This window comes from Lepus europaeus, chromosome 15 (genome assembly GCF_033115175.1).
Source record: "Lepus europaeus isolate LE1 chromosome 15, mLepTim1.pri, whole genome shotgun sequence".
In the NCBI taxonomy this organism is placed as follows: Eukaryota; Metazoa; Chordata; class Mammalia; order Lagomorpha; family Leporidae; genus Lepus; species Lepus europaeus.
The window spans coordinates 94571249-94598993 of record NC_084841.1 but is presented as its reverse complement, the minus strand read 5'-3'; the positions used below and the strand labels follow the sequence as shown (position 1 = coordinate 94598993).

Sequence of the window (27745 nt, the reverse complement as noted above, 5' to 3'; positions counted from 1 at the left end):
GGCACGCAGTGTCGCACCGCGGCCGTCGGGGCCTGGCTTCCTCCTGCGCGGCGAGGACTCGTGTTCGAGTCTGCGCCCGCAGCGCCGGGGACGATGCGCGTCCGGAGTGCGGCGTGGCTGCTGGGGGGCGCGCTCCTGCTGGCGGCCTCGACCTCCTGCAGCGGCACGGACCCAGGTGAGGCTCGGCCCGGCCGGGGAGGCTCCGGCACGAGGGGCCGGTGCGTGCGCCCAGGTGCTCGGCCGCCGCCCCTGCCCGCCCGCCCGTCCGCCCCGAGCGGACTCTGGGTCCCCCGGGCCGGTCTCTTTGCAAACACCGAGTCCTCGGGCGCCCTCCGCGCTCTCGAGGGGCCGCCCCGAGCTGGTCTCGAGGGCCGGGAGCGCGGAGCGGGGCGTGGGCGAAGTCGGGGCCCGACTCCCGGGCGGACCGGGACCTCGCGGGAGTGCGGGCGGAGCTTCCTGCGCGGCCCGGGCGAGTTGGGAAGGAGGTGCCTGTCGCTTTCCGACCGCTCCGGGAGGCGCGGGTGCGGGCCGGGTCGGAGGGCGCGGTTCCTGCCCCCGGGGGGTTTCGAGGGGAACGCCCCAAGCGCGCGGCCGCGTCGGTCCCTCTCCCTTCTCCGCCTGCGTCGGACTCTTAGACTCGGGGCAGAGGTTCTGTGCGCAGGGTTTGGTTTTACTTTCATGCGTGGGTGTGGAAGCGGCAGGTCTGGGACGGTGCGGGGAGCGCGCCCTGATGGTGCTGTCGGCGCAGCAGGAGGCTGGGGCCCGCGGTCACGGGAGCTTGCGTTGAGCTTGACGTCCCCGGGTTACTTGTTAACCTGAGCCGGTCATCATCGGCCCTGGGCTTTCCCCTCCGCACATGGCGCTCCTCGGCGGGGCGCTGCGGGGACGAGAAGCCCAACGGGTCCCAGCGCACGAGGACCTCGGCCGCGCTGTGTCCTGAGCCTAGTCTGGCTCCCGAGGGGCGGCCAGCGACTCTCCCCGGCCCAGGGGCCACCATGGGCTCCCGCGCCGGCTCCAGCACGGGGGCTGCTTACCTAGAGGCCCCCAGGTGACAGGTGAGGGACAGTCGGGCTGAACCGCTGCTGGCAGGCAGGTGGCCTGGACCCAGCCCACCTACCGTGCCTGGGCCTGGAGGTGCCCAGAACCCACCCACGTGGAGGGAGGAGGACATTAGCTCTCTTTGTGAAAGGGCTTTGAGTGGTCACACAGACAAGGAGAGGGTTTGAATTAAGTCATCGCAGGCTCAGCGGCCGAGGTAGGCGCTGCTGAGGGTGGTGTGTAAGCCGGGAGCTCCCACAGGAAGATCTTCCCGCACAGGCGGGAGACAGAGCAGGTGAGTGGCACGCCTGCACCTGCACAGCACTGTCTGGGACCTGGGGCAAGTCATGGGAGCAGGCATCTGGGTGCTTCCGGGGAGCACAGCGTCCCCAAGCCCCTGTGTCTCAGAGGGGTCTGCGCCTGACTTGCTTGGGGTTTTAGAGCCACGCCAATGCTCCAGCGCTGAGAACACAGCTCCTGGTGAGAGCCCACTGAAGACATTGACCCAGAGCCGGGGGGTGGGGTGTCTCAGCCTGTGCTCCCTGGGGAAGGCTCCAAACACGGTGGGGGAAGGTAGGGGGAGGAGTCTGGGGTGGGGGAACCCAGGCAGCAGGGCACTTGGGAGGGGCGCACCTGGCTCCCTGGGCAGGGCAGGGCCAGAGGGGTGCACATGGCTCTCCCCAGCTTCCCCTGCCTCTGTGTCCTGGAGTTGTGTGGCCGGGATCTAAGAGTGAGGATGCTGCACTCTGTCCTCCATGGGTGGAACACCTTAGAGCAAAGGACTGTGATGCGTGCACAGCCCTGTGTTGGCTTCAGCTGTTCCTCGACGGTCAGTGTGTAGAAATTGTCCATACCAAGGACTGTGCATGCCAAGGTATTGAGCCAGTCCTCGTCCCAGTCCGTGTTCTTGTACCAACACTGGTTTTGTGCCCTGGGGCTGAAGTGAGTCCCTGGGTCCCATGGCAAGAGCTCTTCCGTTGTAAGATGCCTCTGAGAGGTGTCGGGGTCAGCCCTGCCCTCCGTGTGTGGACGCGTGGGGTGCACCCTCCTGGGTTTGACTCTGCACATAAGCACAAGCGTGCTTTATGACACCCACAGAGCTTGTCGTCCCGCCGATTCCTTGTTCCCGTCAGCAGTCCGTAGGGCTGCCCTGTCACTTCAGTGCAGCGTGGATGGACTCTAGGGGTCAGGGACTGTCCTGGGGAAGTGGCTGATGGAGGTGCCTGCTTCCTGTGCGTCTGGCGGCAAGGCAGGGACCCTCACGTACTCCCACAGGAATTGTGAGGCAGCCGTGGAAGTCGTGGGGTGGCTGGGTCTGGGGACTGCAGTTTAAGCAGGAATTGAGGGTAAGGTGAAGGAGATGGCCAGTGGAGAGGCACGGCTCATCTCTGGGAAGCATAGGCACCCCCTTGGGGGTGTGCGCGGGTCCCAGTGCTGCACCCACCAGAGTCATAGCTGGCCGTCGTCTTCTGCTTTCCCAGGCGTGTTAGCAGGGAGCTGCATAGAAGTGGAGCAGCGGGACTTGAACCGGTGTCCATACGGGAGGCCGGTGTTGCAGGCAGTGGCTGTACCTGCTACGCCACTGAGTTATCTGATTCGCGAGCTATTTCATTGACATTTCCTTGTGTGACTTATTCCTAACCCAAAGCCACATTCCCTTTGTCTCCTCCTTTTCTCTCTGCTTTGGCGTTCTTATTTAAAATGCGTTTTGAGATCTCTCTGGCTTGCTTCCTGGAGGAGTTGGCCACGTGGAAGTGAGCGCGCGCGCCTCCCTGGCCCCAGCGCTCCAGGATGCCCAGCCCGCTCCCACCCCTGCACCCTGTGCTGCCTTCACAGGGTTCCCATACCACGTCCCCCAAGGAAAGGCCTCCATGGTCGCCAGCCCGGCCCCTGCGCCCACCCTGCCTCCCTGCAGGGGTCAGCCTGGGCTGCACACTCCGTGCACTGCGTGTGTCCTCGCCGGCGGCTTCCTGGATGTCCCAGGCCAGAGCGGATTGTCAGTACTGCCCGATACTGGCCCAGTGTGTGGGTCTGGCCACCTGTCTGAATAGGAGGGTGTTTGTGGCTGTCCACTGTCAGGGTGATGCTTCGTGTGCCTGTTTCTGCCTGGCCTATTTTCGCTTCTTTGGGGTCTCTGCTGGGAGTGAGGTTGCTCAGCTGGATGCCACTGTAGCCTTTTTTTTTTTTTTTTTTTTTTTTTTTTTTTTTTTTTTAACAGGCAGAGTGGATAGTGAGAGAGAGACAGAGAGAAAGGTCTTCCTTTTTGCCGTTGGTTCACCCTCCAATGGCCGCTGCGGCCGGCGCCTCTCGCTGATCCGAAGCCAGGAGCCAGGTGCTTCTCCTGGTCTCCCATGCGGGTGCAGGGCCCAAGCACTTGGGCCATCCTCCACTGCCTTCCCGGGCCATAGCAGAGAGCTGGCCTGGAAGAGGGGCAACCGGGACAGAATCTGGTGCCCCAACCGGGACTAGAACCCAGTGTGCCGGCGCCGCAAGGCGGAGGATTAGCCTGTCGAGCCATGGCGCCGGCCACTGTAGCCTTCTGAGGGCCTCTGGCCTTCGTCTGTCCTGGCACGCCCCTCTGTGGCCCCACCAGCCCTGTTCACCCCGCTCCTGTGAGCCTGACACACGTCCCACGGAGTTTCATCCTAAAACATTTCAGAGTGAACTCACATGAGGCATTTATTTATTTTTAAAAAGGTTGCTTATTTGAGAGGCTGGGTGACAAATGGTCCATCCCTTGGCTCACTCTCCAAATGCCTGCAACAGCCCAGGCTGGGCCAATCCCAAGCCAGGAGCCAGGAATTCCACCCGGATCTGCCACACGGGAGGCGGGGACTCAAGCACTTGGGCCATCCCCTGCTGCTTCCCAGGGGCTGGATTGGAAGCCAAGTAGCTGGGACACAAATGGGCACGCAGGTGGGGGCCGCGGCATCCTGAGCCGCTTAACCGGCCGCACCGCAGTGCCCACAGCTGTGGTCTCGCTTAAGCACAACCAGGCACCATTGCAGTACCTACTGAGAGCAGTTCCTTAACGCGTTCGAACACTCGGTATCTAAATGTCTCGTTGTCATTTCAATGCTGTGTTCCTGGCCGATCCACGAGAAGTCAGACGTCATCTCGTGGCTCCTTTAAGGCTGTGGGTCTGTGAGCTGCCCCCCCACTTTACTTCCCGCTTTGTGGCTCACACGTTGAGAAGCTGGGCCCTGGGCTTGGCGTGCTGGGGGTGTCAGTGCGTCTGTCACCCACTGTTCCTGTTGACTGGGTGCTGGGGTCCGGGTGCTTGCCTGTGCCATGGACTGGATGGCAGGGCCCTGGGGGTGATTAGGTCATGGGGTGGAGTCCTCCAGATTGGGGTTGGCGTCCCTTCTGCACACAGACAAGTCTGCAGGCCGACCCATGGGGCCGGCACAGACCCTGCAGGCTGCACCCTGACCTCCCCCAGCCCCCAGGCTGTGGGAAGTGGATTCTGGGTTCAGCCACTGAGTGGGGGGTGTGGCGGCCTCAGAGTCAGTGACTCTGGATTCAGGTCCTCTTTCTGCCAAGGTCACTTTCCTGCTTCCTCCCGCCCTCGAGGCACAGCAGCTCCGCTTCCGGTTTTCTGTGGCGTGGTGGTCGGGTGGTCGTGGACCATGGCGCACTTGAACGTGATGGGTTCTATCTGAAAACTGACAAATGCAGTTGGAGCAGTAGCGATTGGTCTGTCCCTAGCGTGTGAGTTTCCTGCCGCAGGGACCGGTTCCCTCCCCCTGCTGGAGGCCAGTCTGAAATCACTCCCTCCGAGGCTCCCGGACAGTCTGCACCTGATGCTTCCGGCTCCTGGCGGCTCTCTGCATTCCCTTGGCCTTCCTAGAAATAGCCTGGTCTTTCCTGGAATTCCTTCCTGGAATTCCTTGGCCGGACCTTGGCATCAGTCTGTTCTCATGCCACTTTGTCCTATGTCTCCTACCTCCCTCTGCGTTTTTCTCAGAGACCCTTGTCCTGGGCTAGACTCCCCTGGGTGGTCTCAGGGCTCCTAGTGACTCCTGCGGAGCCCCTTGCCCAAGCAAGGCCAGGTTCGTTATGGGAAGTGAGACTTGGGCTGCTCTTTTTGGGGGCCACCTGCCAAGACTGCACAAGTGGAAAGTGAGTCATGGCTCCCATCACCGTCCAGCGCCCCACCCAGGGTGAGCACCCTTGGTCCCCAGGGGATCCGGAGGGTGGCGGCGGGGAGGGTGGTTGGGGGGCTTGGGGGAATGCGGGAGGGGTTGGCTGTCCTCTCTGGTGGTAGCTGCAGAGCTGGAGTCCGTGCACAGGAAGTCCCGGGGTCTCGGGCAGTAAAGTGAGTTGCTGACTCCTCCCCACGCTCTCGCTCCCTCTGCCCGGCGGTCTGCGGATGCTTGCTTGGGTAGTGTGCCCGTGGGTTCCTCTGTGGTTTTGGGGTTAAGCTCATCCGGTGGGGAGGGAGGGTGAGCTGGGGAAGCTGTGCTGGAAGGCAGAGTGTGACTTGGTTGTCAGCGTCCCCTCCTGCCCGGCGACCAGGGGGCCAAAGGGCTTGTCTGCCTGAGCACAGAGGAGGGGAACCCCTGCCTGTCCTGGGCGCGGAGGGGCCGTCCCGTACGCTGGTGGAACTCCGGGACAGGTGTGGCCGTAGGATGCCGTGGGACAGGTGGCCAGCACAGGTGGGACAGGGGCTGGGCGGGACGTACTCGAGGGCTTGGGAAGCAGTTCCCACTCAGCCCGGAAGGATTTCTACCAAGAAGTTGAGAGCCAATAGGTGGGTGCAGTTTGTTAGAAAAAAATACTGAGCTACGACCGGTCTTTTTGTGATTTCCAGAAATCGGTGTTTTGGGGGCTCCACAAGAACTTCCAGTAAGAAAGCACTTGTGGCCGGTGTCGCGGCTCACTAGGCTAATCCTCCACCTGCGGCGCTGGCACACTGGGTTCTAGTCCCGGTCGGGGCACCGGATTCTGTCCCAGTAGCCCCTCTTCCAGGCCAGCTCTCTGCTGTGGCCCGGGAGTGCAGTGGAGGATGGCCCAAGTGCTTGGGCCCTGCACCCGCATGGGAGACCAGGATAAGCACCTGGCTCCTGGCTTCGGATCAGTGCGATGTGCCGGCTGCGGTGGCCATTGGAGGGTGAACCAACGGCAAAAAGGAAGACCTTTCTCTCTGTCTCTCTCACTGTCCACTCTGCCTGTCAAAAAAAAAAAAAAAAAAAAAAGAAAGAAAGAAAAGAGAAAAGAAAGAAAGCACTTGTCGGCGCCCACGCTGTGGTGCAGTGGTTTAAGTTGGCGTCTGCAGTGCTACGGGTGCCGGTCCTAGTCCCGGCTGCTCCACTTCTGATCCAGCTCCCTGCCAATGGCCTGGGAGAGCAGCAGAAGATGGCCCAAGTGCTTGGGCCCCTGCACCCATGTGGGAGACTTGGAAGAAGCTCTTGGCTTTGGCCCGGCCCAACCCTGGCCATTGCAGCCATTTGGGGAGTGAACCAGCAGATGGAAGATATGTCTGTCTGTCTCTAATTCTGCCTTTCAAATAAATAAGTTGTAAAAAGAAATCACGTATTATAAAGAAGCACCAAGGCAGATGAGAACATCCCGGTCGCGCCATCCCCCAAAGCGAGCCCCTGAGTGTTTGTTGTGACCCTGTAGCTGCAGCCAGCGCTGTGTCTAGAGGAGCCAGGAGCCAGCGTCTTCGTGGCAGTGACCTTGTCTGTCTCTCGCAGGGACCAACAAGACCTCTAAGGGGCGGAGTCTGATCGGCAGGAACACTGGCTCCTCGGCCGTCACCGGGAAGGGCGTCCCGGTGCAGCCGGGGCTCTCCGTGGACGAGTTCTCCGAGTCCGTGCTCAGGGGGAAGCTGACCACCGTCTTCCTCCCCGTGGTCTACACGCTGGTGTTCGTGGTCGGCTTGCCGAGCAACGCCATGGCCCTGTGGGTCTTCATCTTCCGCAGCAAGAAGAAGCACGCCGCCGTGATCTACATGGCCAACCTGGCCGTGGCCGACCTCCTCTCGGTGCTCTGGTTCCCCCTGAAGATCGCCTACCACGTGCACGGCAACCACTGGGTGTACGGGGAGGCCCTGTGCAAGGTGCTGGTGGGCTTCTTCTACGGCAACATGTACTGCTCCATCCTCTTCATGACCTGCCTCAGTGTGCAGCGCTACTGGGTCATCGTGAACCCCATGGCGCACCCCGGCAGGGCGGCCAGGCTGGCCCTCGGCGTGTCCCTGGGGATATGGCTGCTCATCCTGCTGGTCACCATCCCCTTGTACGTCGTGCGGCAGACCGTCCACATCCCGGCCCTGAACATCACCACCTGCCACGACGTGCTGCCCGAGGACGTGCTGGTGGGAGACATGTTCAGCTACTTCCTCTCGCTGGCCATCGGGGTCTTCCTCTTCCCGGCCTGCCTCACGGCCTCCGCCTACGTGCTCATGATCAGGACGCTCCGCTCCTCGGCCATGGACGAGACCTCGGGGAAGAAGCGGCGCAGAGCCGTGCGGCTGGTCATCACCGTGCTGGCCATGTACCTCGTCTGCTTCACGCCCAGCAACCTCCTGCTGGTGGTACACTACTTCCTCATCCGCTCCCGGGGCCAGAGCCACGTGTACGCCCTCTACCTGGGCGCCCTCTGCCTGTCCACCCTCAACAGCTGCATCGACCCCTTCGTCTACTACTTCGTGTCGCAGGACTTCCGGGACCACGCCAAGAACGCGCTCCTGTGTCGCAGCGTGCGGACCGTGAAGCGGATGCAGGTGTCCCTCAGCTCCCAGAAGGTCTCCCGGAAGTCCAGCTCCTACTCCTCGAGCTCCACCAGCGTCAAAACCTCCTACTGAGCTCCCAGAGCTCAGGCACAAGCATCCACTGACTGCTCAGGTCCTGGCCCCTGCCGCTCAGCACGGCCCAGTGCGTCCCCATCTCCAGTCCCGGCCCCTGCCGCTCAGCACGGCCCAGTGCGTCCCCGTCTCCGGTCCCGGCCCCTGATGCTCAGCACGGCCCAGTGCGTCCCCCTCTGCATGGCGGGGACGCGAGGTCAGTGTCGGCCTCAGGGGCCGTGTGGACGCGAGGTCAGTGTCGGCCTCAGGGGCCGTGTGGACGCGAGGTCAGTGTCGGCCTCAGGGGCCGTGTGCCCAGACACTCCCTGGTGCTGAGTGGCCAGCTGCAGGCTTCTCAGGAAGTTGGAAGAGGGAGAAACCAGGCAGCTGCAGAGACCAGAAGTGTGAAGACCACGCTCCCGGCCCAGCCGCCATTTCTCTCATCAAAGGTCGGCCGCAGCCTCCTCGGCTCCGAGGGCCCCCGCAGTGAACCCTCCGATCACAGAGCCTTTAAGCCCCGGACAGGTGCACGAGCCGCCCAGCGCCAGAGTCCAGGCCGTGTCTGTGAGCTGCGGTGCCGGGTGCTCTCTCCGCTCCATCAGAAGTCACCGTGGCGAGCCCAGACTGGAGCAGCGCCCGGATCTGTGTCTGGAAGGCTGTGCCGATCGGTGCCGCCGAAGGTTGGAGAACCATCCTCTCCTCCCGGTGCGCTACGGTTTTTGAAAGCCAAGAACTTTCTGTGTCTTTTATGTTCACCCCATAATGAAATCTGTTGCCTTTTTGATACGTTGTTTCCTTGTAAGTCCTCTGGGCTTTGTTTATGTCTGGCTATTGGAGGATTTTAAACATTGTATACTCCCCTTCTGTTGGACTTGTGACGCTGGTCTGAGTTACAGAGCTGGCAGTATACAACTGGCAGTATCCTTCGCTGTTTAGTGTTGTGAAAAGTTGTTGGGATGTATGTTGTCAGTGTTGTTCACTAGCTGTAGGGGAGGGGGTGTCTGGGTTTGCACCCCGTCTGTTTGGAAAATGGCACCAGAGATGATGGGTTTGCTGCGCGTTTTGAGGGCGCTGGACTCCAGACCGACTGCACCGCTGTGGTCTTGACAGTTTGAGAATGATTATTTCATTGTGCTACTGATTTATAAAAACAAGTGGATTTTTTACAAATCGTCTCTGTGCTATTTCCTTTTGTTCTGAGGGAGGCATGGGGTGGGGGAAGGGTTGTTGGTTCTCAGGGTGTGTGGGGGACCTCTGTGTTCAGGGAGGCAGACTGTTGAATGTGTCCGGCGTGCTGCAGGCCGTCCCCGCCTCTCTGGCTGCTAAGCTGGTGCTGCCTCGAACGCTTGTGTGCAGGCTTCGTGGAGAGAGTGGCAGGGAAGGTTCTGGAAGTGGAGTGGCCAGGTCAAAAGTTACATGCGGGTTTTGAGTTTTCATAGTGCTCGCCAAGTCATGTCTCTGCCGGAGCACCGCCTCTGCCCGGGGCTGCCTCCCCGGAGTTGTGAGGGGATGGTGAGCCGGCTCTGAGCGCAGGTCCCGAGCCAGGCCAGGTTCTGATCCCGCCACCACGGGGAAGGTGCTTCCTGGTTTTACGAGGCAGGTGGCAGTACCTTCCTCGTGACGTTGCGGGGTCAGTAGCAGTGTGTTTGTGCACCCTAAGCACGTGGAGCGCTGTTGCTATCACGGTTGTCCCGCCTCAGCTGTGGTTACAGCTCCATGGTTCTAGCTCCCCTCCAGAAGTGTTGATGGAAAAGTCCAGAGGCCAGCAGCTCACATGCTGTGACCTGGGCAGTGTCCTGAGTGGCGAGAGGCAGATTGCACTGCTGTGAGTCATCCTGCTGTCTCTGAGCCCGGTGCCTGGCGGTGGTCTGGCGGGGTCACAGCGCCTGTGCTCAGGGGCCCCTTGGTACCCCAGTCCGCAGTCCCACTGTGTGTATGAGCAGGGACTCCAGCGAGCCCCACTGTGCGCGATTCAGTTGTGCCAAGGAGAAGCTGGGCAGTGTGGGGCGAGAGAGGCCATAGTTCACATTACTCTTTTTTTTCTTTGATTTTTTTTTCTTTCTTTTTTTTTTTTTATTAGAGAGTGGTAGAGACAGAGAGGTCTTCCATCTGCTGGCTCACTTCCCAAATGGCTGCAATGGCCGGAGCTGCACCGATCCAAAGCCAGGAGCCCGGAGCCTCCTCTGGATCTCTCACGTGGGTACCGGGGCCCAAGCACCTGGGCTATCCTCTACTTTCCCAGGTGCATTAGCAGGGTGCTGGATCGGAAGTGGAGCGGCCGGGACTCCAACTGGTGCCCACATGGGACACCGGTGCCGCAGGCCAGAGTTTTTCCCCGCTGTGCCACAGCGCCCGCCCCAGTTCATGTTACTCTTTTACTAAGTAGATCCCACCCCCTTATTCTTGTTTTTCAAGATTGTAAATGTATTTATTTGAAAGGTGGTGGGGGGAGGAGGAGAGACAGAAGTCTTCCGTCTGCTGATTGACTCCCAGGAACCTGGAGCTCCAGCCAGGTCTCCCATGTGAGTGGCAGGGACTCAGGCACTTGAGCCATCGTCTGCCAGGCCCCAGGCACATTGGCCAGGAGCCAGGTGAGAAGCAGAACAGTGGGAACTTGAGCGAGCGCAGGGATAGGGGTAGGGGATGTGTGCGTCCTAAGTGGTGGCTTCGTCTGCTGCCCTGGCCCCACAGAACATCATCCTATGGTGTCGTTCCAGCCAGGCTGCCTCCCGGCGCACAGGAAGTGCCGGCACAGACAGGGCACAGCGTGCCCGTGGACTGGGGCCTCCCTGCGAGGGTGCTGCTGTGCCGTGACTGCCGCCTGCCTGCCGCCGCCACTCCAGGCTTTGCTTTCTGGCCTGCCCCGCCCTGCGCCTCACAGCATCCTGGGAGGAGGGGCCCGTTTCTCAGGTGGGAAATCGGAGGTGCTGGATGTGAGGTAAGGAAGCCGCCGCAGGCCCGAGGCCTGACGCGGGGGAGGTCTTGGCCCTTGCCATTTCTGAGTATGTTTATGATATGAGCTGCACCAAAGCTTGCAATGAAGCCGTTTCCACTTTGCCACCCGTTTCTGTTGTCCGGCCCCAGAGCGAGCTAACATTGGTAACAGCTTGTGCAGAATATGAGCACTACACTGTCTATTTTTTAATTGATTTCGAAAGCAGTGGCAGAGATCTTCTGTCTGCTGGTTCACTTCCCAAATGGCCACAGCAGCCGGGGATGGGCCAGACCAAAGCAGGAGCCAGGAACTCCTTCTAGGGTCTCCCACGTGGGCAGCAGGGGCCCAACGACTTGGCCATCTGCTGCCTTGCAGGGTGTGCACTAACAGGAGCTGGATCTGGTGTGGGGCAGGACGCGAACCCAGGCACTCCGATAGGGGATGGGGCGTCCCACGTGGCGCCCCAGCCACCGCTCCCTACCACCGCTCCTGCGCCACATTCCGAGTGACAAGGCAGTACCCTGGGTGGGTGACCTGGTCCTATTCCCTCGAGTGTGCGAGTTCAGGTGTGGAAGAAGGATTTGAGCAGTGGACTCTCGGGCGTCTCCCGGAGCAGGTGCATCTTAGAAGCAAGGCCAGCAGCCAGCGGCGCCCCTGGGGGCTGGGGCGGGCGGGCCTAGCACAGGCTCCTTGGAGGAGGCCGGTGTTGCACTTGTTTTAAGCGCCCTGCCGCCCTCTGATTTTCTGAACCAAGCCCTGAAGCACTGAAAGTCTGACTGTGGCTCTGTGCGTGCTGTCCTGGGGTTCCCAGGCTGTGTCCTGGGTGTTTCCTGCTGTGTCACTTGGTTGGTTCTTGGTTGTTTGCCCCAGGAATTCCTGGCCTGTGAGCTCATAGCATGCATGGCTTGGCTCTGACACCTTCGTCCCTGCAGCCTGGGGAGGACGTGGGCGTCGGACTCAGACCCGCGGGAACCGCTGTGGTCGCTGCCCTTGTCCGGGACAGAAACTGCTCGCCAGAGAAAGGCATGTGGACAGGCCGCCCTGACCCCCTGGTGTTTTTTGTTTTTTGGTTTTTTTTTGAGGCATGTTTTTGAAGGGCAGATAAAGGTCTTCCAAACACTGGTTCCTTCCCCAAAGGGCCACAAAGGCCAGGAGCCCAGAGAAAAACAAGGCCTTGGGGAATGGGGGTGAAGTCCTGAGCTGGTATCACGGCCACACCTGGGAGGCGCCTCCCTTGAGGATGAGCATGGTCCGTGGCTAGAGCCGCCTGCAGATCTGTCTCTTGGTGACACAGGCCGCTGAGGAGTGGGGCCCAGGCCTGAGCCAGCAGCACCCACAGCTGGGAGAGCCACCTCCGGATCGTCCCCTCAAAGGCAGCAGTGAAGTTCATGGTCCAGTCCTGACAGTGAAACGCATGACTATTAGGAAAACAACAGTGACCCTCCGGAGGGAGGTCTCCCACGCCTGCGGCAGGGGCCCTGTTCCAGGCATCCTGAGAGTGGCAGGAAGGGGGGGAGTACGCCCGCCCGTCATGCCTGCCTCTCACACCTGCAAAGTAGCTTAAAAGACGCAGGGGCAGGCGGGGTGCAGTGGTTAAGTCACCATTTGGGGATGCCCACTTCCTGTCCGGCTTCCCGCTAAGGCTCCTGGGTCCCTGCCACCCACAGGGGAGACCTGGTTGGAGCTCCTGGCTTCAGCCTGGCCCAGCCCTGGCTGTGTGGATGTTTGGGAAATGAACCAGCAAATTCTCTCTCTCCCTTCATGAAAACATAAAGAAATAAAAGTGTAAGTGGTTCACGTGAAACTGAAGGCGGGCAGCAAAGAAGGAGGACGCCTGTGCCCCTGCGTGCCCACCCTGTCACAGCCCCCTTCCTGCCCCAGGGCGTCTGAGGCGTGTCCCTGAGTGAGCGGCCGCGTGCTTTTATACACAGGAGAGAGCCACGCTGTGCTACGCCGTGTGCGTACAGCAGTGACTCACAATGAGACTGATTCACAGTCGCTCCCCTGCGCGGTTTCTGTGGTCAGGAGTCCAGGGGTGGGGCGGCCGCCTGGCCCTGGGGTTGGCTCTCCCAGGAGGGCAGCCAGGCGGTCGGCTGCAGCTGCTGAGGCCTGGGCTTGGCTGGGTGCGTGACCGGCTGCAGGCGCCCGGCCACAGGGTGGCCAGGTGCTGGTGGTGTGGGCGCGACGCCCCGGCTTCACTCTGTGGGTCTTTGCCAGGGCTGCTCCAGTGACCTCAGAACACGAAGCTTTGGCTTCCCCCAAACCAGTGACCCAGGAGAACTCGGGTCAGCCCCCCCCGCGCTAAAGATCACACGGACAGCTTCGTTTCCATGTGGGGGAGCCCCGGGGGCCATGCTGGAGGCTGCGCCTACTCTGCACAGGGTCCCTGGCTTAACCACGGCTCGGCCCGGCTGACAGGTTCTCGGCTTCCCTGTGGCGAGGATGCTGTACGCGTCCTATGTAAACTGCAGCTTGATTGGGAGTTGGAATCTCGTCCCGGCTAGCAGCGTTGTAAGACTAGATTCTCAGGCATGGGCCTTGGTGGCCGCGGCCCCAGCCAGCTGCAGGACCCCACTCCGTAGCCCTGCTGCACAGGGCGCTGAGTCAGCCGTTTGGGGTGCTGTGTTGTGGGTTTGCACCCAGCATGCTACCAGGCGCTCCTCTGTGTGACCGTTCAGCACTTTGTTATCAGGGGTGATTCCTGATGGAGGACTTTTCCCAGCCCTAGGTGTAAGTTAGGTGGGCGAGGCTTCCCGTGGGTTTGCTTTCTGAAGACAGGACACACCCAGCAGCGGGGAGAACTGGGAGTGTTGCGTCCTGGGGGGTGGGGTGGCTCTGAGAAGGGGGGAGTTCGGTCCTGGTGTTGAGGGCAGGAGAGCTGCTCAGAGGCGGGGGCTTTGTGGGGAGGAGTCTGGCAGGCGGGGCGGCGTGGGGGTGAGGAGCCGGACTTTCCTCCTAGGTGAGACGCCTCAGGGCTGGCTGGCTGGTCCCTGAGAAAGCCACTGGCTCCTGTGCACGGCGCGGATTCCAGAGGCACAGCAGAGAGCACTGAGGACAGTGTGCAGTGAGCCCGAGACGCTGGCTCGGTGGGAGCAGGTGCACAGAGGAATGCCGGCAGACGGGAGGGACCGGTGAGGACTTCCGCCTGGCAGATGATAATGGAGTGGTCAGGGCTGAGCAAGGTGCAGGCTGAAGATCAGGATCTGTGTCGAGGATGGCGTCTGGAGCGTGTGCTGCCAGTTGGCCACCCAGATGGGACTGCTGGGTGGGGCGCTTGCCTGGCTGCACGTGGGCGTCTTAAGTGGCGGTTAGCGATAGGTTTGCCACATCACTTGCGCCTAGAGCCAAGAACTGAGTGATGTCACGGAGAGGATGCAAAAGCAGAGGAGGGGCTGGCAGAGGCCTGGGGATCTGCGACCTCTGGAGCAGACAAGGGGCCAGGAAAGGAGACCAAGGAGGAGGATGGGCCGCTGGGCCGGGGCGGGTCCAGGAGCAGCTGTCGGGGAGCCGCGTGCGTCAAGGCAAAGTGGAGGTCCTGCCGGGTAGCACCAGGAGGCCGAGAACACAGAAGTGCCTGCTGGCTCTTACAGCACGGCGGGCGGTGGTGGCCTGGCAGGACCTCCAGGCTCGGTGGTGTGGTGGCACAGGCAGCCTGGCCGGGCTGGGTTTTGGTGCAGCAGTCTGTCACCGCCTGGGGCACCTCCCGCTAGTTGGACTGCCTGGTTCACGTCGCAGCACGACAGCTTCCCTGGGCGGGAGGCAGAGGGGACGGCTCGGCTCGCTGGGTGCCTCCACCCCCACGGAGATGGAGTTCCTTGCTCCCGGCTTCAGTCTGTAGCTGTAATGGGTTGATATCTTTTAATGTCCTCATTCATCTCCCTGCTCCCTTACAACTTATTTGATGGAGAACCCGAGTTTGTAGATTTCCCCTTAGTCTGCATGTCGCTGATTGCATCCAGAGCTAGAATTAAAGATAACTTTGATCTGAACGGCAGGGAGAGAGAGAGCTGTGGCTCTGCACCTGCTGCCGGGTCTGCCGTGCCTGTGCCTCCCGTCCCGTGGCCATCCTGACTTCCTGGGTGGCCTGCAGCCGCCTTGAGAAACCTGGGTGCCCGTGTGCCGCGTGCACATGGGTGGCGGTGCTCAAGTGTGCAGGGGGTGAGTGTGCGGTGCCTGTGCACCACGTGGGCGTGTGACATGGGGTCGTGCAGCCTGTGTGGGGCCCGCACGTGTGGCACGGTGGGCCCAGGGGGAGGAGTCGGGGCCTCTCTCAGGAGGAGCAGCCGGGACTCGAACTCACGCTCCCCCGTGGGCGCCGGCACCTCCGGCAGAGACGTCCCGGCCGCGCCAAGCGCCCGCCCCGGAAGTTCTCCCAGAAGCCCGCGCTCGCCGCAGGACTGCACTTCCGGGTCGGGTAGGATTTGTTCCATTGGCACGTCCGGGGCAGGGCCTCTGTGGGCGGGGCGTTCCAGGAGCGCGGGAAACCGGACACGCAGGGGGCAGAGGGCAGAGGGCAGAGGGCAGGGGGCAGGGGGCGGAGCCGGGCTGAGGGAGCAGCCGCGCGGAAACAGCGGCGCGTGGCCGTGGGAGTGGGCGCCCAGGTGGCAGAGGCAGCACTGCGGGTCCCACGGTGACTGACGGGGCCGCCGCACGTGGAGCCGGCGCTGGTGGCCCGGCATGGCGGCCGCGCAGGGTCTCTAGCGCCGGGGTCCCTTCCTCTCCTCCGGCCTCATGTGCTTTCCGGGGTCTGAGACGGCGACTGCGGCGTGGCTGGCCTGGCTCCGGGTCTGGACAGCTTGGAGGCCTTGCTGAGGGTGGGGGGTCGCTGCAGACCCCAAGCCGCGCCGCTGGCCAGGAGCCAGGCAGGTGCCGCTCGACCCCGGCCCGCGGGGCGAGGCGTGAGTCTGAGCCGCGTGGGCCTTCCGCGTCCCTCCTGGCCGGCCTGCTGTCCCCGCGGTGGCCGCCGGCCTGGTCCGGAGGAGCCCTGGTGTTGCTCTCAGAGGTCCAGGGAGCCGCAGCCTCGCCCAGGGTGTTAGCACGGGATGGCCGTCAGGAGCTGACCTCAGCGTCCTCGTAGGACCGCGGGGCCGAGGCTGAGCGCGCCCGGGCTGGCTGCACGGACGGCGCCGGAGCCTGAGCGCACCCGGGCTGCACGGACAGCGCCGGAGCCTGAGCGCACCCGGGCTGGCTGCACGGACAGCGCCGGAGGCTGAGCGCACCCGGGCTGGCTGCATGGACAGCGGGCGGCGCCCCGAGTGGGGCCGGCGCCGGGAACCCCAGGACGGCTGTGTCGCCGCCTTGCTGCGGGAGAGATCCTGGCCCCTTAAGTCTGCACCAAAGGCTGCTGGGGTGGGCCGGTTCCAACCTCCGTTCCCTGGTCTGGTAGCACGTGCACTGACACAGGAGGAGGAGGATGGAGAGGGGGGAGGGGAGGAGGAGGGGCACGGGTGGGGTGGGGGGCTCCCAGCTCCTGGCCTCTGGTTGGCGCAGCTCCGGCCGTTGCAGCCAATTGGGGAGCGAACCAGCGAATGGAAGACCCCCCTCTCTGTCTCTGCCTTTCTCTGTAACTCTGTCTTTCAGATAAATAAATCTTTAAAAAGAGAGAGAGAGAGGGCTTCCATCTGCTGGTTCACTCCCCAGATTGGCTGCAACAGCTGGAGCTGTGCCGATCCGAAGCCAGGAGCTTCCCCCAGGTCTTCCACGCAGGTACAGGGGACCAAGGGCTTGGGCCATCTTCCACTGCTTTCCCAGGACATAGCAGAGAGCTGGATCGGAAGTGGAGCAGCCGGGACTCGAACCAGAGCCCACATGGACGCCAGCGCTGCAGGTGGCGGCTTCACCCGCTACGTCACAGCGCCGGCCCCGCCGATGGACTTTTATCTCGTGACTGTAGTCATAGGGATGACATGAAAGAAGCAGCCCTTAGGGTGACAGGGACTTTGGGATTCAGCGTTGACTTAGGTGCGGGGTTTTGAGCCTCTTTGGCCACCACGAATCTTCATAAACCTCTCAAGAAGGAGGCGATAGCAGGAGGAAACAGAACGTCTGCTGGGGTCCGGGCATTTGGAGACGCCCTGTCCTACAGCCCACAGGCAAACGAGGGGTGCAGAATCCTCAGGCCAGCACGTGTCTGCCTCTGCCCGAGTGAGGGGCCCTGGCCCCCGGGGACCCCGTGTGTGGAAGGAGCAGCAACATCACCGTGGCTGGGTAAAGCGGGTGGCGGCTGACCCAGAGCCAGCAAATCCAGTCCCGGAGCGGAGGCCGTGCCGAGGGCAGGGCGCCGCTGCCAGCCCTGGGTGCTTGTCACTGAGGGCCTGGAGTAGACCGCCGCCTGCGCCTCCAGGACTCCAGCCCCAGTTCGCTGCAGTGCCCGCGGGTGACACGGTGGCCCCGGGCTCCGAGTCAGAACGGAGCCCGCGCCCCCTGGCCAGGTGTGAAAAGTCGAAAGCCCAGGTCTGGTCCTTGAAGACCCCTGGAGGTCACTGGGAGCTGTTGCGGGCTCCTGCGTTTCCTCCACGGGTGCTGAGGACGTGGGAAACAGCGCCCTCTTCTGCCAGCGCTGCGCACACACGTCCTCTGACAGTGCCGTGGTTCCCGTGCATTTTTTAAAGTTTTTTTTCATTTATTTGACAGGCAAAGCGACAAAGAAATAGAGGAGAGGGCGAGAGCGAGATGCAGCTCCCCTCTGCTGCTGGCTCACTCCCCACATACCTGCCGCAGCCTGCTCTGAGCCAGAGCAGTCAGGAGCCGGGAACTCCTGGGCTCTCCCTGTGGGCCGCAGGGCCTGTGGCCTGAGCGTCCCGCAGGAAGCCGGGTCAGACGGGCACCGGCTCTCCGGTGTGGAATGTGGGTGTCTCGGGCGGAGGCTGCGCCGGCCCCTCAGCTGCTGTGGGCCAGCGATGCCTTTCTCCTTTGCAGCTGAAGGGGAGCTCTGGTGCACAGCGCCCTTGGCTGCCACGTTTGTCCGCCTGTGCCGCCGGCGCTGCCGGGAAGCCTGCGGTCTGGCCAGCTGGGACATCCTGGTGCCGTCGCTTCCCGTCTCCTGCCTTGGTGAGGATCCGCTGGTGACGGCTGACCTTGGCGAGCTTGGGCTCATGGCGTGGGGTAGACTTGGCTGGGCTGGGTTGAGTCTCGCCTGCCCAGCCCTGGATGGGTCTGTCTGTAGCTTGGGGACGTTTTCGGTTCTGTCTTGGAGGTGCTGCGTGCTCATTCTCCTAAGCCCCTGTTGGGGGAGGGGCGCGTTTGGTGGAACAGCTGTGGCACCCACATTCCGTATCCCAATGGCTGCGTTCACGTCCCAGCCCTGCGCCCTGTTCCAGCTCCTGCCGAGGCGAGGGCTAGGGAGTCAGCAGTGATGGCTGTGGTAGAGGGGTCCCTTCCACCCACATGGGAGAGCCAGACTGGATTCCTGGCTTCCGCCGGGCCCACCCAGTCATCGCAGGCATTTGGGGAGTGAGCCAGCAGGTGACAGATCGCTCTCCCTCTGCCTCTCAAAGAATAATAATTCATTATTTATGTATTTATTTGAGAGGTAGAGTTACAGACAGTGAGAGGGAGAGACAGAGAGAGGTCTTCCGTCTGCTGGTTCACTCTCCAAATAGCCACAACGGCCGGAGCTGGGCCGATTTGAATCCAGGAGCCAGGAGCTTCTTCTGGGTCTCCCACGCGGGTGCAGGGGCCCAAGCACTTGGGCCATCCTCCACTGCTTTCCAAGGCCTCAGCAGAGAGCTGGATCAGAAGAGGAGCAGCTGGGACCAGAACTGGCGCCCATATGGGATGCCGGCGCTCAGGCCAGGGCATTAACCCACTGCGTCACATCGCTGGCTCCTCTCCTGTACTTTTGATGCCTTCTATCACATTTTTAATTTCACTCAATGTGTTTTATACTCAAAGCCTTCTACTTGATATTTTTTTAAAAGCTTTTTTTTTTTTTTTTTTTTTTTTTTAGTTTTTTGAAAGCAAGTCACACAGACACACAGACACACACACAGATCTTCTATCCTCTGGTTCACTCCCTAAATGCCCACAACAGCTGGGCCTGGGCCAGGCTGAAGTCAGGAGCCAGGAATGCCTACGTGGGTGTCAGGAACCCAAGCACCTGGGCCATCACCTGCTGCCTCCCAGGCGCGTTAACAGGAAGCTGGATCAGAAGAGCAGAGAAGCCGGGACTTGAACCAGGCGCTCTGGTGTGGGCTGCAGCTGGCCCGTGCAGGCTAGCCTGCCGCACCAAAGCATTGCTATATTGACGTCTGAAAAGTACTTCTGCCGCTCTGTTCAGTTTCTGTGCTAGAGGAGCGAGTTACTTCTCTGCAGTTTTCTGAATCTCATAGTTTCCTTAAAACCGCAGTTTGAAATTCCCTTCCGAGCGTTCGTGTCCGACAGTTACATCCTGGCCTGATTCTGCCGCCTCACTTTGTTCACCAGTGAGGTCGTGGTTCTCTGTGCGTTCTTGGTGCCTGCTGCCGCGTGGCATTGTCCACCCTTGGAGGGACTAGGACGTTTTCCCAGTCTTCCGGATCTGGACTAGTGCCTGCCTTCGGGCCCGTGACACTGCCATCATTCTAGCACTAGAGGGCGCCCCAAGTCACAGTCGGCTCGGTGTCAGCACCAGAGGGGGCCCCATCCCACATCCATAGTGGGTTGTTGAGACAGTGCTGGCCTCAGACAGAGGGCTTTGGGCGCTGTCGGGTGCTGGGTCTCTCCAGGCAAGCCAGGCACTGAGCTCCAGTGCAGAGCTGAACTGACTCCCCACCCTGTCCCCAGAGGCTGGGGGTTGGGGCGGGGGTGGGGTGAGGGGTCCGGTGCCGGCCTGCTCGGGGTTTCAAGCCTACGGTCTGGACTTGGTTCCTTCTCCCTCCCCACGGCGGGAGCCATGGAGCTCAGGTTGGAGCTGGAGCAGCGGTGACGCCGAGTCTGTCTGTCCTGCGTCTGCAGTGCCTGATTTCCCATGACTACAGTACAGCCAGGCCCTGTGAGCTCCTCCCGGGGCCCCCAGCTCTGTGACACCAGCTCAAAGTGCTGTCCGCTATCCTGCTCCACCCCGCCCCCTGGAGTTCTCATTTAGCATTATTTACTTAATTATTTGAAAGGCAGAGACATAGTTCACTCGACAAATGCCTCCAACAGCCGGGACGGGGCCAGGCCAAAGCTGGGAGCCAGGAACTCAGCCGGGGCCCCCAGTGGGTGCGTTAAGAGGACGCTGGCATGGAAGCAGAGCCGGACTCACGCCCAGACGCTCCGCAGGTACGTGGGCATCCTTAGCAGGGTCTTAAGTGCCCAAATGCCTGTGCCTGTAGCTCTGATTTGAAACGGCTGCTTGCTTGTATTTGAGTGACTCTGGGAAAGTTTCTTCCTTCTTTGGCGTAGCTTTGAGTTTTCCCCTATGACCCGTGCACTGCACGCCCTTGAAGTATTCACTCTGGGGACCCCAGCCCCCGCCTGAGAGACAGAACCATGCTCCTGTGGAGATGGGGAGCACGCCCTGGCTCCCCCGAGCTGCTTCCCGCTTCTCCCCTCCCTGTAGCTGTGCAGACCCAGCCGCGGCCCTGCCACGGGAACGAGCCTGGATCAGGAAAGAAGAGACCTGGAGACTTGGGAGGCGGCGATGGGGCTGGGCTCCCCAAGGCTTCTGTCTTAGCCCCGGGGCCACCCCTAGGACAGGCAGAGCCCGGCTGGAGGTGGGTGCCCGTGCGGCTCAGTGAATGCGGGGCCTTTCCCCACGGCTCCTCTCTGGCAGCTTCGCCTTCAACCCTCTGCCTGTTCCGCCCTCGTAGATCTCTGCCTCCTTGTCTTAACCTTCCAGAGCTGGGCCTGCCGCTCCCCTCCTTCTCTGTGCCCCGTCCTGGCCGGGCAGGCCGACCTGTTCGTCCTCAGGTCGACCCTGCCGACAACAGGAACGTGCAGTGGGGCAGAGAGTGGAGCGAGGCGAGGTGCTCGGGACTGGGGCACGCCCACTGTGTCCTCCATTCGCCTGTCTGCAGCCTGGCCGGTGCTGCTGAGCTGTGTTCCTGAAAGGCTCCTGGGGGCCGGGCGGGGCCCAGCTGGCTTCTAGATAAGACAGGTCCACGCTGTGGCACAGCGGTTAAGCAACTGACTGCCATCCGGCAACCCAGATGATCACTGGTTTGAGTCCCGGCTGCTCCACTCTGGATCCAGCTCCCTGCTAATGCACCTGGGAAAGCAGCAGAGGAGGGCTGAGTGCCTGGGGTCCTGCCCCCATGTGGGAGACCTGGATGGCTTTGGCCTGGCCCAGCTCTGGGTACTGCGGCCATCTGGGGAGTGAATTAGCAGATAGAAGATCTCTTTGTCTCTCCCTCTGTCACTCGGCCTTTCAAATAAGTAAATGGGCCGGCACTGCACTCACTAGGCTAATCCTCCGCCTGCAGTGCCAGCACCCTGGGTTCTAGTCCCGGTCGGGGCGCCGGATTCAGTCCCAGTTGCCCCTCTTCCAGTCCAGCTCTCTGCTGTGGCCTGGGAAGGCAGTGGAGGATGGCCCAAGTGCTTTGGCCCCGCACCTGCATGGGAGACCAGGAGAAAGCACGCCGGCCGTAGCAGCCATTTGGGGAGTGAACCAACGGAAGGAAGACCTTTCTCTCTGTCTCTCTCACTGTCTAACTCTGCCTGTCAAAAAAAAAAATAAGTAAATGAATGTCTTTTTTTTTCCCCAAAAAATCTAGATAAGAGCTTGAAGAAGGGCCAGGTAGGTGCCTTATTTAACACGATTTCTGGAACTTGGGCTCCCAGGTGCAGTGCTGGGGCCTGGCTCTAGGTGGCAGCAGGGACCAGAGGACCCAGACCTTGCTCCTCCGCCCGAGGCCTGGGATGGAGAATCGAGACTGATTTCCCTCGGCAGTCACGCGTGGGCGTCTTCAGTGTCCTCTCTGTTAGGTCTCCCCTGTCGGCGTAGCTGAGTGATTCCATTTGTGGCTGACACTACTGAGGCCCACGCGCTTTGGGTGATCCCCCGTGTTCACGCGCCCGGAGCGTCAGCCTGGAGGCCGCATCGCACTGGCTGTGCTGTCGCCCCTGTGCGTGCGCTGACGGGGCTCTCGTCTGACTGTGCGTGATCATGCACAGCCTGTGTGTGAGATACTGGCGGTCGGGTGATCGGTAGGACAGCTAAACGCCACAGCGTTGGGAGCCCATCCCGTGTTCCCCAGCAAGAAGGCATGCGTGCCTGGGCCTGTGCCCAGCGCTGTGGGGCCGAGCTGGCCCAGACCCCAGCCCTGACATCCGGAGCTCGGGCAGGTGCGCGGAGTGGGGAGCGCCCGGCAGACCCCAGCCCTGACATCCGGAGCTCGGGCAGGTGCGCGGAGTGGGGAGCGTCCGGCAGACCCCAGCCCTGACATCAGGAGCTCGGGCAGGTGCGCGGAGTGGGGAGCGCCCGGCAGACCCCAGCCCTGACATCCGGAGCTCGGGCAGGTGCGCGGAGTGGGGGGCGTCCGGCAGACCCCAGCCCTGACATCCGGAGCTCGGGCAGGTGCGCGGAGTGGGGGGCGTCCGGCAGACCCCAGCCCTGACATCCGGAGCTCGGGCAGGTGCGCGGAGTGGGGGGCGTCCGGCAGACCCCAGCCCTGACATCCGGAGCTCGGGCAGGTGCGCGGAGTGGGGGGCGTCCGGCAGACCCCAGCCCTGACATCCGGAGCTCGGGCAGGTGCGCGGAGTGGGGGGCGTCCGGCAGACCCCAGCCCTGACATCCGGAGCTCGGGCAGGTACGCGGAGTGGGGGGCGTCCGGCAGACCCCAGCCCTGACATCCGGAGCTCGGGCAGGTGCGCGGAGTGGGGAGCGCCCGGCAGACCCCAGCCCTGACATCCGGAGCTCGGGCAGGTGCGCGGAGTGGGGGGCGCCCGGCAGACCCCAGCCCTGACATCCGGAGCTCGGGCAGGTGCGCGGAGTGGGGGGCGTCCGGCAGACCCCAGCCCTGACATCCGGAGCTCGGGCAGGTGCGCGGAGTGGGGGGCGTCCGGCAGACCCCAGCCCTGACATCCGGAGCTCGGGCAGGTGCGCGGAGTGGGGGGCGTCCGGCAGACCCCAGCCCTGACATCCGGAGCTTGGGCAGGTGCGCGGAGTGGGGAGCGTCCGGCAGACCCCAGCCCTGACATCCGGAGCTCGGGCAGGTGCGCGGAGTGGGGAGCGCCCGGCAGACCCCAGCCCTGACATCCGGAGCTCGGGCAGGTGCGCGGAGTGGGGGGCGTCCGGCAGACCTCAGCCCTGACATCCGGAGCTCGGGCAGGTGCGCGGAGTGGGGGGCGTCCGGCAGACCCCAGCCCTGACATCCGGAGCTCGGGCAGGTGCGTGGAGTGGGGAGCACCCAGCCAACCCCAGTGGGGATGCATGACAAGTGCACTGGTAAGGGGATGGGTCCCAGGTAGTCACCGTCACACGTGTAGGAAAGGCCGGGAGCCTCTGGGAGGAGCTGGAGAGGAGATGGTGCGGAACTGAGTCAAGGAGAAGGCGGAATTGGCACCCCAGGCCACAGCCCCGAGTGCACCCAGAACCAGGGGGCGAGGGGGCCACGGAGGCACAGAGGAGAGCTTGGATGGGAGCCCCAGGGCCAAAGAGACGTCTGCGCTCCTGCTTCCCGCCCACTTGACACGACCCCAAGAAAAACAGGAGTGGGATTGGCCGCAAGGGCTGATTCTCGTGTCGGGTTCCCACAGGGGCCGGCAGAGCACACGAGCCTGGGCAGCGTTCCTTGGCAGGCGTGGGGGCCGTCTCCGGTGGCATAATGGGCAGGTGCGTCTGGGTGGGTGGATGCAGGAAGACCACGGAGACACAGGACGTGGAGAGAGGACGGCGCACACGTGAGGGTGTGTGTGTTCGTGTACACCCGCAGGTGCGTGTGTGGTTTGTACGTGACTGTAAATGATACAGACGTGTGCGTATGTGAGTTCTTGCTGTAAGGACAGTCACATCTTACCCTCTGGCCCCTCCTTCTGGGGAGTTCCCCCCATTGACCCTGCCCGGGAAACTGAGGCTTGAGTGGTGGGAGACTGGTTAGGGGTGAGGCCGTGCAGGCACCTTTAACCTGCCCGGCTCCGTGTCTCACTCTGGAAGACACCAAGTATGGGCTCTGGACTGGGGTTTGGCAGAGGGGAGTCTGTTTGTATGCCATGCTCTCTGGCATCGGGAACATTCTCCCTGCCCTCTACACATGTGGCAGCACAGCACCGCCATGAGCCCAGGCCTGGGCGTGGGGGTGCCCGGGCTGGCTGAGAGGATGGAGAGGAGGCCCTGTGCAGGACAGGCGGTGGCAGCCATACGCTGGCTGACTCCGGCCTCGATTGTCCAGAAGGGAGCACTTTCTCTACGAAGTCTTCTTCCCCGAGGTGCCCGGCTGTGAGCTCCTGCACACACAGCTGCTCTGTGCTTGTTCTCTTTCAGTTTGCAGAAGTCATTGACTTGTCTGACAGGTCGAGTGACAGAGTGAGGAAGAAATCCCCCACCCACCTGTTGACTCTCCCAATGCCCACAACAGCCAGGGCTGGGCCAGGCCAAAGAGGAGCCAGGAACCCCATCCAGGTCTCCCATGTGGGTGCAGGGACCCACGACCTTGAGCCATCTTCTGCTGCTTTCCCAGACGTATTCGCAGGGAGCTGCGGAGCAGCCACCGGACTGGCACCTGTACAGGGCGCTGGCCTCGGAAGCAGCAGCCTCTCTCGCTGCACCACAGCGCCGCCCCATTTCAGGTTTGTGACTGGGTAGCATGTTCCGATCACTGAAAAGTTAGAAAATCAGTTTAAAAAGTGTAGCTTCAGAAGTTGCACTCCCAACCACCTGTTAATGCCCCTGCTCCTTATTTTACCAATTTATTACTTTAAAAAATTTACCTATTTGAGAGAGAGAGCGAGCAGGGCCATCCACTAGTCACTGCCCCAGTGGCTGGGCCCAGGCTGGGGCCAGGGCCTGGAACTCGACCTCAGTAGAGGGCTCCCATGTGGGAGGCCGGAGCCCGGTCATCGGCTGCCTCCCCCCAGGTTGGCGTCTGCAGGAGGCTGGAGCTGGGAACCCACCCCAGGCACTGATGTGGGACGCGGGCCTCCACCCCCAGGCCACACACCCCTCCTGCTCCGTGAGTACCTCCTGTCTGTAATTCCTTAGGCACCTGCACGGTTTTTATTTCTCAGTGGCCCTTGCGCGTCCTCTCTCCGTGGTTCCCAGCGGCATAGCTGTCCAGTCCGCCACCCTGCCGAGTGTCTCCCTCCTGGCCCCTCTGTTTTTAGAGTTCTTCCAGCCATCAGCTCCCTAGCAACCAGTCGGGCCCCAGTGGGAGCCTCCATCCGGGGATGGCCAAGCCCCCTCCCCTGGCACGTCCACGCCCGGGCAGCCCCGCTTGGCAGCCCTGGGGGCAGCGGCTCACACCTGTGCCTTCTGGTGATTAAAAACAGACCAAGGCACCGCCCTCGGAGTCTCTTGTCTCTGGCAATTTCCCCTTGTTGGGAACAGGTGTGCCAGGTGGGACCTGGGTATAAACGCTCCAGCCGAGCTGTAAACAGCGCGGCAGAGCGAGTGCAGGCTGAGCAGGTACAGTCGGTCCTTTCCTCCTGTCCTGACCCTCGCTTCCCGCTCCCAGGACCCGGTGCCTGCCTGTCCGCTGGCCTGGGAATGAGCTGCCTGCTGCATCCCGGGGAGCCAGGACTGGGGAGGAGGGGACCACCATGAAGGGGGCGTGTCAGCACCTGAGCAGCGTGCCCTGGGAGGGGGCAGTGGGGGGGGACCTTGCGGGTTCCCAAGGCTGCCAGGGGCTCCTGTCTGCTTCCTTCAAGCCAGTGTCTTCGCCTTGGGTTGGGCTCCTGCCCCTGGAGAGGTCGGTGCTGCGGCCGAGATGCCCACCCAGCTGGAGATGGCCATGGACACCATGATCAGGATCTTCCACCGGTACTCGTGCAAGGAAGGAGACAGATTCAAGCTGAGCAAGCGGGAGCTGAAGCTGCTGCTGCAGCGCGAGCTCACGGAGTTCCTGTCGGTGAGTGCGCGCCGCCTGCCCCTGTTCCGTCCAGGGTGCTGGACGAGCAGCTTCCGCTCAGGAACATGGTGCGTTGTGCGAGATGCACTGCACAGGGAGGCCAGCACAGAGCCGCACACAGGCGGGCGCCCTGTGTCACCTGCCATGGACACCGAGGCACAGCTAAGACTCAGCTCAGATTAGGGGTTACCACGAGGTGCACGTACGCCGTCTACATCTGCATAGCGTTGTCTTGTGGAAACCAGGACAGAGTGCAGTGACTTTGGGGCATCTGCAGGCGTCCTGGCCTGGTACTCTGCAGCCGGTGAGGGGGGTTGGGGGGCGTAGGGGTGGTGGTTCAGGAATTTCTAAAGGTTTGGTTGGGCTGCCTTGTTGTGTGATGCTTATAACAGGAAGTTCAGGGTAATACTTGCATCTGTTCAGGTACTCGGTAATTGTTGGTAATTGTTGGCCCACAGTGATTTGAGTCAAAGTTTCCATGCAGGACATGACTGGCAGCAGCCAGTGACAAGGCCCTGGAGGATGCTCTGGAAACTCTGGGCAGCCTCTGACCCCAGAGGCCGGGGTGCCTGGGGGGCCTCCCAACCTCAGGCCCGTTCTGTGTCGGCCGCCTCTTGTGCTCATCCTGTCGTGGGCTGAGGAAGCCGCTGGATACAGCGATCTGTGTCCTGTTCTTTCTGTGCCCTGTGTAGTCCCAGGTGCACACTTATGCCCAGGCTGCACTGTGGACCTGGAAGTCCAGTTCCCTGGGCCCTGATTCCTCCTGGATCAGTCCAGCAACCCTGGCGCTGGGCCTTTGGAAAGTGTGTGGTGGGATCCTCAGAATGTGTGGTAGATACAACGCTCCTCATTTTTAAATACGGAACCTCACATGTTGAGAGATTTGCTCAGTTCTGTTGTAGAGGGTGGAGCTTCCCAGTGTCTTGGCCCCACTCTCAGTGCAATTTTAGCTCCCAGACTCACTTGGCTGAGTGGCCGGTTGGCTTGGCCTGCTCCTCGGGGTGAGTCAGCATCAAGTGGACGCTGGCCAGGGTGGTGGGCTCCTTTGAGCTTTGTGCCTGGTCCAGACCTACCTGCACACAGGCTCTTGGAAATGAGCGGCTGCAGTGGGCGTGGCTGGCAGTCACAGGGAGAGGCACCTGCAGTTGTTGGACGCTCTCTCTCTGCTTCTAGTGCCAGAAGGACCCCCAGTTGGTTGACAAGATCATGCACGACCTGGATGCCAACAAGGACAACGAAGTGGACTTCAACGAATTCGTGGTCATGGTGGCAGCCCTGACTGTGGCTTGTAACGATTACTTTGTAGAGCAGCTGAAGAAGAAAGGCAAGTGAAGACAGGCGGCCACCTTCCGCACGGGCACACGCCTGGCCCAAGGCCTCGGCTGGCCGCTCAGGTCTGTAGACCAGCGAAATCACCTGTAGATACGCTAGACAGGCCGCTGCTTGCTAGTGCTGTTACGTTATGTGTGCCTTCATGTCCTGACTTCACAGAACTACTCCAGGTTCCCTGTGCCCCACCTAGAATCTGCCCGTATTATCACACATGTTTCTTGCATGTCCTTTTTGTCTGTCAGAAAGAGAGCGTCACGAGAAGTTAGCTACTTGGAAATGAGGCCGGCACCAGGCAAATGTCTGAGACAGATGCTGTCATCGTAAGTTATATTCTAAACGTCCGCCCTGTTGCCGAGTGCCCTGGCGCTCTGTGGTCCTCCTTCCCGTGGGGCAGCGGGTGCGGCTGAGCGCAGGATGGCAGAGCAGTCACGGAGTGGGCCAGGCTGGGGAGGGGCAGGCTCATGGCCAGGAGCTGATGCCGGAAACACAGGGCCCTGGGTCTGAACAGCCTCCCTTCTGCAGAGGAGAATTCCCAACAAGCCGTCCTGCCGTCACCTGGAGCTTCCCTCTGGAAGGCTCAGCAGCCCCAGGGCCCCCTTCGCTGCCTTGTCTCCCCACACAGCCCCTGCTTCCTGCCCCTCGCAAATAAATGACTTGCTTGTGAATCCTTGTCTCAGGGTCTGC

At 61.9% G+C, this 27745-nt stretch overlaps 1 protein-coding gene across 11 annotated transcripts; it reads left to right on the top strand.

The window, feature by feature from the left end:
- Positions 1-27745, top strand: LOC133774657 (protein S100-Z). Of its 11 annotated transcripts, XM_062212552.1 has the most exons (8): positions 6-175; positions 9909-10024; positions 10546-10766; positions 24741-24835; positions 25530-25729; positions 26903-27053; positions 27304-27381; positions 27584-27745. In XM_062212552.1, exons 1-7 carry the CDS (start codon positions 94-96, stop codon positions 27339-27341), a joined length of 903 nt encoding a protein of 300 aa, XP_062068536.1. In that variant the 5' UTR covers positions 6-93; the 3' UTR covers positions 27342-27381; positions 27584-27745. The 11 variants fall into 11 exon arrangements, 10 of the variants coding, with proteins under 10 accessions (XP_062068542.1, XP_062068536.1, XP_062068535.1 ...); XM_062212551.1 differs by having other exon boundaries at positions 27304-27745; XR_009868110.1 differs by having other exon boundaries at positions 7-175; positions 26903-27123; positions 27304-27745.

Bases quoted from the DNA above. Each gene is read 5' to 3' on its own strand.
- LOC133774657 (XM_062212548.1), top strand. From the start codon at position 94: ATGCGCGTCCGGAGTGCGGCGTGGCTGCTGGGGGGCGCGCTCCTGCTG. The intron at 176-6,737 runs GTGAGGCTCGGC...TGTCTCTCGCAG, and splicing joins CTGCAGCGGCACGGACCCAG to GGACCAACAAGACCTCTAAG.